We start from the raw sequence: 10,439 nt of genomic DNA on the forward strand, positions 1-10,439 counted from the left end.
GGCGAAAAGATCGTAACACGAAACAATGTTTCCCATTAGAAACAATGTAAAAGTGATTAATGCGTGCAAGGGGGGGGGGGAATCCCAAATGGCGTTCCGCTGGGCGAAACGTGGCCTCCAGGAAGGATGTCTTCGTGACGTCAAAGCTCTGCCCATGGAATTCCCTATTGGGATTCCCCACCTCCTCTCCAGCCTCCAGATCGGCCAAAAACGCCGCCGCCGATCGCAAAAACGGCGCTCCGCCAAGCGGTGCCGTCCGGCTGTAACCTTCTGAAGCAGCCGGGCGCTTCTCGGCGGCCTCCCGAAAAGTTCGGGTTCGGGAGAATGCCGAGAAGCCCCCTGGCTGTTTTAAAAGGTGACAGCCGGGCGGCGGCGCCCAGCGGAGCGCCATTTTGCGATCTGCGGTGGGTTCATAAGGTGAAAAAAGTTTGTAAGAAGAGGCAAAAATTTTCTGAACCCCAGTTTCGTATCTTGAAGTTTTCGTATCACGAGGGGTTCGTATCATGAGGTACCACTGTAGTTGGAAAAATAAATCTTTCCTTCCCAAAACATTTTTTATTGGAAATATGACTTCATGGGGTTTTTTAAAATACTTATTTTCTAATACTTCAAGAGAACTGGCTAATTTGTATTGTAAAATATTGTGTGAATGTTTAATGTTGTACTTTTTTCCTCAGGTGGTAATGAGCAAGGAAACGGCTTTGCTGCCAGTACAGTATCTGCCGTGTCAGCTCCAAGTCAAACAAGTACATCTTCAGACAAGTATGCAGCTCTAGCAGAATTGGACAGTGTATTCAGCTCCACGGCAACCACTAGTAATGCATATACTTCCACTAGTAATGTTAGCAGGTACTCCTTCTTGATAAAAGTTTAATGTAAATCATTTGTGTTTAAACGAAGCAAACATGAAATGGCATCATTTTAATGTGCAAGGTTTTTTGAAATACTGTTACTTGAAAATCCAGATATTTTTGAATTCTGATTTCCATGAAATCCAACAAGAACAGACCATAACCATAGCTCACCTCCACCTCAAGAATTATATTGCTCCCATATCTTACCCTGAAATGAGAAATATACCGTTGCCTGCAAAAATACAGGTAATCCTCAATTTACAACTAAAATTGAGCCTAGAATTATGGTTGAAAGTCATGGTGATCATTAAGCAAGGTACCCATGCAATCACTTTCCTTACCAATCACAATCCATGCCCTCCCCATTGCAGTCATTGTGCAGCACAGGTTGGGTGAGGCCTTGGAGGCGGCACTGTAGCACCTCCTCAACCCCCATATGGCCTGTCCTTGACCTCCCAGGTCATCCTGAGGCACTGGTGCTTAGTTTTCTCTCCTATGATCTAAGAATTGTGGCTGCTCTCAAAATAGAGCCTACTTCTGGTATGGCATCATGTGCGTTTGTATACTGTAGGAAGGGTATGGCAGATCGGACCGTTTTTCTCTAATATGATCTTCAGAAAAGGTAAGTGACAACAAATAAGAAGATGAGACCCATGGTGTATTGGGACACAACTGGCTGGGAAATAGACCCAAAGATGGGATGCCTCTTGGGATGGGAAGAAAGATAGGTGGGTGATCTGCAGTTGATGGTAAGGGTAGGCAGATTGCCAAGCACCCTGATTTTGTTCATGTTTTCACAGAGGTATTGCAGAAGCCATAATTTTGGATAAAAGTCTAAAGTCTCCATTGTAATTTCGAATGATTGCTGATCAAACAGCCATAAGTCGAGAATTACCTGTAGTACCTGTAGTAGATTATTTTGCTGGAACAAACTTGGAAACTATATTTTCAAGATTAATCATTAGCATTTATAATATCTTAATTTTTATGAATGGTAATATTTATAATCCTCTTTTAATCTTTAATCTTAGGAAAATACATGCCATTTTTGGTGACATTTCTGTCAAATAAAATACAATTTTGTTCTGGATTTAATTTCTTACCAGTTTCTTTTACTTTCTATGAATGCTACTGATTACCTGGGGGTCACAGTTTTTAATATTATTTAACATTTTGAAAATTATTGCAAATCAAACTAGATTGTTTCTAAAATTCAGTTAAGCTGAATTTTATGTTTCCATGTACAGTGATTAGCTATAAATGTACAAATGTTGTAGAACTGATGATTATGAATTATTTCTAGTAATACTTTTGGAACAGTTCCAGTTGGTGCTAATACACAGACGCAGTCTGCATCATCCAGTGTTCCTGCTCAGTTTGGAGGTATTATATTACTAAATAATCTTTCTAAACCGTATCTGATAGATTCACTTTGCACGATTATATTTTAACTTACATCCACCAATAGGTATAATACATGCATTTAAACTAAGACTACTTCTGAGACAGTTTGTATCTGTTCATGATCTTAGTCAGGGTGCTTTATATCAAAAAGAAAATGGAGAGACTTCTGGTGGAAAAATGACAATTTATTGTTTCCAACACTCTTGGAGACAAGGTCATAAATGGCTTTGTTCACTGCAGAGCAGGACAGCCTTCTTTTTTCTTCCAAATTGAAGGAAGAAACCAGAAGCTGGCCCATTTGTCTTCTGCACTGTCACTCCTTTGGAATAAATTGTGAAAATAGATTTCTTTGATTGACTTGTGAGATATAGGAGGTAGGATCTCCATCAAGTTCACACTGTAGTGAAGCTGAATTTATGGACACTAGAACCAGTCTAAATTCTAGATCACTTTTATCAATTTATTTATAGTTTATTCGTCTCTGCAGTTATGGAGAGACTTAATTTTTGGGACAGACTTAACATTTCATTTTGATGGCTCTATTTCTGGAACTACATTTACATGTTTATATAAGCAAATTTGTAAAACCCATATCTTTTTCTGTGTCAATGCTTCATTTTTCAGCAACACCATCCACAAATCCATTTATGGCTGCACCTGTAGCTGCAGTAACAGCATCAACAAATCCATTCCAAGCCACCAGCCGAGGAGCAGCAGGTTAGGAAAAATATATCTACAGTTATGTTTCATAGCAACTTTTGTTCTGTTTTTGACAGGTACACATAACTTTGTTGTATAGTTGATGTACTAAAGATGTTCTAGTACGTGTGAAATTAGTTATGAAATCTCATGGGTGTCAGGCTTATCTTTTTGGGTTAACCAGTTATGAATAAGCAATATGCATGGATTAATTAAACCTTTTAATAGATTTAAGGTTTTTGAAACTTAGAAGTCTATTTAATAAAATGTTTATAATTTAGGCACTTCTGCTACTCTTAATATTTGAATTTGTTTTTACATATTTAACTTTGATATAATTTATTCTTTGATTTTTGGAGGTCACTTAAGTGTTGTAAAGTTAATATCATCTACACTAAAGGAATTAACTTGTGCTTGTTAAAAATTATTTGAATGTTTTGGGGGAAAACTTTTTAAAATTAATGAAATATTTTGAAGTTTTGACAAAGTGATTGCATGTGTTATCAACTGAAGAAATTGTTTATAAATAAATTGACAATATCTGGTCTCTTTGTGACTTCTCATAAGGCCTTTCAGGAGCAATTCACTCTCATATATTTCCTCAGGCTCACTTTGGTAGGTGGCCACATTTTATATAAATTTCAGGTGGCTAATTTTTTATTTGCTTGTGAAAGCTTACTGCAGTTACAAATTCCTTTGCATGTACAACTTTTTCCACCTTCCTTTCATATTATGAAATGGAGTGGGCATGGATGGTGATTGACCTTAAATATACGTTATCACATTACTTGTTGTAAATTTAACACTTCAGTCCTAAGCACATTATTAGAAAAATATGGCCATTAATTTCATTGGGGCTTGCTGTCAATTAAGTGTGCTTAGAGTTGAGAGCTAAAGTTGCTACATTTTACCTCCATGGTCACGTATGTAGAACGTTTAAAATGAGTTTTGAAGCGTGTACTGTACTCCTAAAACCTTTAGTGATACTAAAGATGTCAAACCATTGTATTTTGTCACAATGTGTTTGATTTTTCTGTATTAGCAAGTACAATTAGTTATCTTCCCTGCTAATAATGGCTTGTGTAAGCTTTGTTGGTCTCCTATCTGTATCTTGTCTATTTTATATTTGTGTGCCTATTTATTCTACAGTAAGCGCTTTCATCATGTCTTTCTTGATTAGCCATAACTATTGATTGATGGATGGATGTATTGATAGGTTATGCAAAATCTCTACAACATAATTTTTATATGAAAAATGCTTCCATAGAGTAATTCTCAATAATTTTTGACCTGAAGCTTTTAATATGTATTTCAGAACTGTGCAAAATTTTAAATTATTCATTGCTAGGTTGAGGTAGGTGTAATAATTGGACAGTATCCTTTACATACAAAATTCAAGAAAGTTATAATGAATAATTTTCTTTAATTTCACCATTTCAACAAAAAGAAAAATAGTGTTAGTTGCAGTTTTAAGAATGAAAACTCACTTTACAACTATCTCACTTAGCAACAGAAATTGCTAGGTATTGATGTAGTTTGATTTAGTGGAATTTGGTTCTTAGTCCATGCTGTGAACCAAAAAGAATTTGGTTTGCAGCTGAAGCAGTTTGTTAAAATTTCTAGAAAGCTCTAACTTTTTATAAGGAAATTATTTTTCAAATTACTTTTTCTTTAATGAGCTACATGATTTCATAATGCTTTGGAAATTCTTTCTGCTCTTTAATTATTCTCTATTAAAAGCATCAAAAATTAATGCTTGTATTGTGTAGCCTTCCTGTTTTCCAAAAAATGAAAATACCTTCAACGAGGTACTGGCAAATATATTAAATTAAAGAAGCAGAACAGGCAACTTTTGCCTATATGTCAATAAAATCTAGAAGTTTAATGATTTTAAGGCTAGCCATATGACTGGTTGCTTCACAAAGAATTCTGTCAAAATGCTTTTTAGTGTAACAATAATAAAAGCTGAACACAAATAATTGATTGCTATTATTTCTTTCATCAGCAACAACATTTGGCACAGCCTCCATGAGTATGCCCGCAGGATTTGGAACAACTGCCTCATACAGTCTTCCTACTAGCTTTAGTGGTAACTTCCAGCAGCCCGCATTCCCAACTCAGGCAGCTTTTTCTCAGGCTGCTTTCACTCAGCAACCTAATGGTAAATACATTATGTTTCAAGAGTATAAAGGTTATTTTAAAACAATTCATTTTCCTGATTAATCTTTGAAACTTTTATTCCCATGATTTTATTGGTGGGCCAGTGAAGTATTGTATTACATGTATAAATGTAACTGGTAATGTACGGACAGTTCATTTAGTCACCGTTTGAAGTTACAACAGCACTGAAAATTGACAGGACTTTTTTTCATACGTATAACCATTGTGGCATCTCCATCTTCCCATGATCAAAATTCAGATGCTTGGCAACAGGCTCATATTTATGATGGCTGTAATGTCCTGAGGTCAGTGATCACCTTTTGCCATTTTCTGACAACCAAATCAACAGGGAAGCCAGGTTCATTGATCAATTGTGTTACTAATAACTGCAGTGATTCACTTAACAACTGTGGGAGGAAATGTCATAAAATGGGGCAAAACCCACTTCACAAATGTCTCATTTAGCAACAGAAATTTTAAAGTTAATTGTGGTCATAAGATGAGGACTAACTGTATGTGGAAACAAGTGTGAAAAATCACCTGATCAAACTCTCTGCATATTATTTATTTTTATTTATTTAAACATTTGTCAGCCACACAGCTTTGGATTTGTTCAGCAAAGCTAAAAACATCAACACTAAGGAATGATTAAATAAAAACTATAATAACAAAGCAATTTATTTTTGTCTTAAAAGCTTGCCAAAACACAAGTAGGGAAATACAAGTTGGTGTTTCAAAGAGGGAGGCTATCACCACAAAGATTTGTCATCTTGTCTGAATTTAGGAGAGTTAAGAACAGAGGGCCAGAATTATATTTAATAATTTTTTATTAAAACTTTAAATAAGATTTAAAACCAATAGTAAGTAATATAAATGAATATAAATTAAGAAAGAGAGAGAGAGAAAGAAAGAACAGGAAAAGGTACAAGAACAAATGTAGGAAATTTTTAAAATATAAATTCACAGCAGTTATTTTTTAATTAGATTTCAAATTACAAATATATTTGAATGAAACGCAAATACTTTAGCCACAAAACAAGAAGAACCCATTAGAAATGGTCCTGATGTTGGGAAAGATTAAAGGCAAAAGGAGAGGGAGACAGCAGAGTATGAGATGGTTGGATAGATGTGTCATTGACATGGTGGGAATGAGTTGGGCAGACTGAAGAAGACAATGGAAAATAAGTAATTTTGAATTGTTCCACAAACCTATAAACATTCATTCAGTGACCACAAATTAGTGTAACACAATTTCTACTGTAGCTTAAGTAGGAGCTGCAAGTCCAGGAATACTGTCAAATCTTGGACCATATATCATAACTGCCATGAAATTGATGTTATTGAATCACCTAGTTGTTTGTGAACAAGATTTGAAAGTACAGTAATACCTCATCTTACGAACTTAATTGGTTCCGGGACGAGGTTCGTAACATGAATAGTTCGTAAGATGAAACAATGTTTACCATAAGAATCAATGGAAAAGCGAATAATGCATGCAAGCCTAAAACTCACCCCTTTTGCCCATTACTGCCGGCATTTGGATCCTTGTTCGGGGGCGGAGTGGGTGGGGGAGGGTGGACGTGACATTCCCGGTGCTGCTGCTGCTTCTCAAAGGGGAACTGCCGCCGCCACTATCCTCTTGTCCTGGCCAGAGAGATGGAATCTGCCAGGACGTGGCAGCCCCACCCTTTGGGAGGGCGGGACTAGAGCAGAGGGACGGCTGTGGGAGGCCCCCTGCATCGTTTGGGGGCTCAGTGCCAGGGCTGTCAGCGAAGGGGGTTGGCTCGGCGAAAGTGCTCCCATCGAAGGGGCTGTGAGAGGGTTTTCTCCGAGTGCTTCAGGAACGCCTGACTGTCCCTCTCACAGCCCCTTCGCTGGGAGCGCTTTCATCCAGGGCTGTCAACAAAGGAGCTGAAGGAGAGGCAGGGCAGGCATTCCCGAAGCACTCGGAGAAAGCGCTCTCGCAGCTGCTTCACTGGGAGTGCTTTCGCCAAGCGCTTCGGGAACGCCTGCCCCGCCCCTCTTGCAGCCCCTTTGCTGGGAGCGCTCTCAGCAAAGGGACTGCGAGAGGTCCGCTTGAAGCTCCCGGCCAGGATCCTCACTAGCGGCTGGAGGAGGAGGAGGAGATGCTGCACCCGCCGCCGCTGCGGGAGGAGCTGCGCCCCAAGGCAGTAGGTGGAGGAGGAGAAAGCTGGAGAGAGGGGCAGATTGGACGGGTGGGGAGCAGCGGCGGGAGGCCATGGGCGTGAGGGGGCTGGAGGCGGGCGAGGGCCCCCAAACTCCCACGCCTGAACATGTCCTTCTTCCCTGCCGAGCCTCCTGGCCACAGAGAAGGCGCAGAAACTTTTGCAAACTTCGGAGCCAGGCATGGCTTTTCCCGCAGCGGTGGCAGCTGCGGTTTCTCTGACCAGGCGATGGCTCCTAAGCGGGCTCTAGGTTCAGGCGCGGCTCTCCCCCCTCCCCCCTGCGGAATCCCGGCGGGGGCTGTAATCAAATGGGAAATCCCAGCGGTGACAGTCACAAGGCAGGGGAATCCCTGCGGCAGTCAGAGAGCGCATGTGCAGTAAGAGAGCCCACGCACCCGAAAATGGTTCTTAAGACAAGGCAAACAAATCATAAACCCCGGGTTTGTATCACGAAAGGTTTGTATGAAGGGGCATTCGTAAGATGAGGTATCACTGTATTTAATTTTTAGCTTATTTCTCCAAATCCGATCTCTAACAAGCACTATTTCAGGACACATATAATCATCTCCAGTTTAGTCTAAAGTGGCAATGTTCCGTTGAGTCATCGGCATATCAATGATGCCTCATTCCAAAGCCATAAATGACCTCCTCTAGAAAAAGAGAGAAAGTGGCCCTGCAGGTAGTCCTTATTTTACAGTCAAAATTGAGGCCAAAATGTATGTTGCTAAGCAAGGAAGTTGCTAATTTTGCTCAGTTTAAGAACTTTTTGCTTCTGTTGTTAAGTATATCATTAGTTTTTAAGTGAATCATGCAGTTATTAAGTGAATCTGATGCTGACGTGGAAGGTTACAAATGGTGATCACATGACCCCAGGACAGTGCAACTGTCATAAATATTTCAGTTTCCAACTGACCGAATTTTGATCATGTGAGCATGAGAATGCTGTAATAATCATAATTGAAAAACAAGTCACTTTTTTCAGTATTATAAGTAAATGAATGGTTATAAGTCAATTACATATAATTCTGTTTTTAATTTACTTTTAATATATTTTCATAGATGGTATCCCATTTTGATTGGAATAAAATATTTAATCGATTGTTTAATTGTTAGATTTGATTGAAAATAATTCAGTAAATAAGGGACTGATTTGGGGGAATGGAGTATATGCATAATGTGATATTTGACATCTAATCTAGAGGTAATTTTTGGTATTTTATTGCAAAGGTACTGGCTTTGCTGCATTTGGACAAGGAAAATCAATAATAACCCCCTTTGGACAAGTTACAGCTGTTGGAGTCTCCAGTAATCCTTTTATGGTAAATGAATTCTATGGATCAGATTTGTGGGTCTCTTAATTAATATACATATCTTGATAAATAGGTTGTCCTCAAAAGGATATCAAAAAGGGAATACCAATATGTCCCTCCCGTTCAATTCCTAAACCTACAACTTTTTCTAGAATATTTCAGATTATTTATATTTAATATTTTATTTAATTCTATCTAATGTATGATAGATCCTCATTTGATTGAAATTAAAAAATTGCATCCTCTAAAAACTGCATGTTAGGAGATTTAAATGTTATAAATAGGATTTTACAATGTTAATTTAAATAATATAATGAGACCATGTTTTATTTTTTATTATTTAAACACTTGCAACTATTCATATAATTTATATTTGAATTTGTTTTGTCAAGATGCATTTGTAATTATTTTTTGTGTGATTTCACACTCTTTTTCTTTTAGGCAGGAGCAGCAACGGGGCCTTTTCCAGCAGGAAACTCATCAACCAATCCTTTCTTATAGCCTTATAGACACTTTACTTAAAAGAACTCTATGTGATCACATAACATCTCTATGCCTCTTGCACTGTTGTCTTGTTTCACTGACCTTAGCTTCAAACAGAAAATAAGTCTTTCGGGGGGGAAAAGTCTGTGTTGTGTATTAAAACCAAGGAACACCAGGTGATGTACAAAACATGGAACTGTGGTAACATCCTTTCTTGTGCAATGGCAGGAGAATGTTAATAGTATCATGTATATTAAAATTGGCTAATATTAAGTTATTGCAGATATCATTCATTATGCTGCAGTATTGTACATATTTTTCTCTTAGGAATTAGTTATTTGTGCATATCAGTATTTGTAACTTTTAACACACTGTTAAGTGAAAAATGTTACTGGGAAAAATAGATCAGCCAGTTTAAGGTGCTGTCATATATCCTGGAATGAATGGCCTATATCATTTTAACATTGCTTGTTGGGATTTATGAATTCAGAACTGAAGTTTTATTCATTTCTTGAAGTGTTTTTTTTCCTTTCCTGAAGAGCTCTTCTATTTATACATGGCTAAATTCTATATGTGGAGGGACACCTTTCTGCATAATAAAGCTGATCATGTTTTGCTACAGATTGCAGGTGGAAAAAAATAAATATTAAAAAAGTTTGTTGTTGTCAGCATTTGCACTAACCAATTTTGTTAATTTTCAAAATCTTTGACAAAATTTTGAAATTGCATTATTTCTTGGCTGTTTCAGTAAGGTTGCAAATTGTTAACAGTTAATCCCGTTAACAATAGGAATATACCTACTTATCAATCAGTAAAATATGAAATTGCCTTTATTTTGAAAACTGTCTAACAAATTAACTTAAAATGAGTAGTACAGAATATATTTCATTTCATTTATTGTTTAAATGTTTCTTCATTTCAACTTGCAGTCATTGTTCATTCTTATTACTTAAAACAAGTTTGTAAGATTGATTTTGCAGCATTATTGAAACCAAACAGCCAGCAAATACTTAAAACCAAATTGAGCTTCGGTATAGATATGCATACTATGGATTTTGAATGAGTATTGTGCTCCTTACCAGTAGAATTGTTGTTCAGCAGTTATTTGCATGGCAGTTAACTGCCATGGCAGTGTATTTATTGATGAAAGCTGATTGAACAAGGTTTCTGTAGATTTTAGGTAATTTGTAACTCAAATATTTGATGTTTGTCAATAGAAATACCAATTTTGTATGCAATTATATTATTGATGGCAAATATAAATTCACACACAGTGTAATACTGACACTTAAAATTATAAAATTAAGTGACCTGAAGATTTGAACCAAAATGATTCATATACA

General features: G+C 37.3%; 1 protein-coding gene across 9 annotated transcripts in view; it reads left to right on the forward strand.

Annotated features, from left to right (window-relative positions):
* AGFG1 (ArfGAP with FG repeats 1) overlaps positions 1-9,753 on the forward strand; it is a 33,414-nt gene extending 23,661 nt beyond the window's left edge. For all 9 annotated transcript variants that reach the window (XM_070753325.1, XM_070753319.1, XM_070753321.1 and 6 more), the window contains 6 exons: positions 678-849; positions 2,158-2,237; positions 2,883-2,975; positions 4,963-5,118; positions 8,531-8,622; positions 9,055-9,753. In XM_070753325.1, coding sequence (XP_070609426.1) covers positions 678-849; positions 2,158-2,237; positions 2,883-2,975; positions 4,963-5,118; positions 8,531-8,622; positions 9,055-9,114 — 653 coding nt within the window. In that variant the 3' untranslated portion in view covers positions 9,115-9,753. The remainder of the gene's footprint in view (positions 1-677; positions 850-2,157; positions 2,238-2,882; positions 2,976-4,962; positions 5,119-8,530; positions 8,623-9,054) is intronic.
* Positions 9,754-10,439: the final 686 nt, after the last annotated feature.

This window comes from Erythrolamprus reginae, chromosome 5 (assembly GCF_031021105.1).
Source record: "Erythrolamprus reginae isolate rEryReg1 chromosome 5, rEryReg1.hap1, whole genome shotgun sequence".
In the NCBI taxonomy this organism is placed as follows: domain Eukaryota; kingdom Metazoa; phylum Chordata; class Lepidosauria; order Squamata; family Dipsadidae; genus Erythrolamprus; species Erythrolamprus reginae.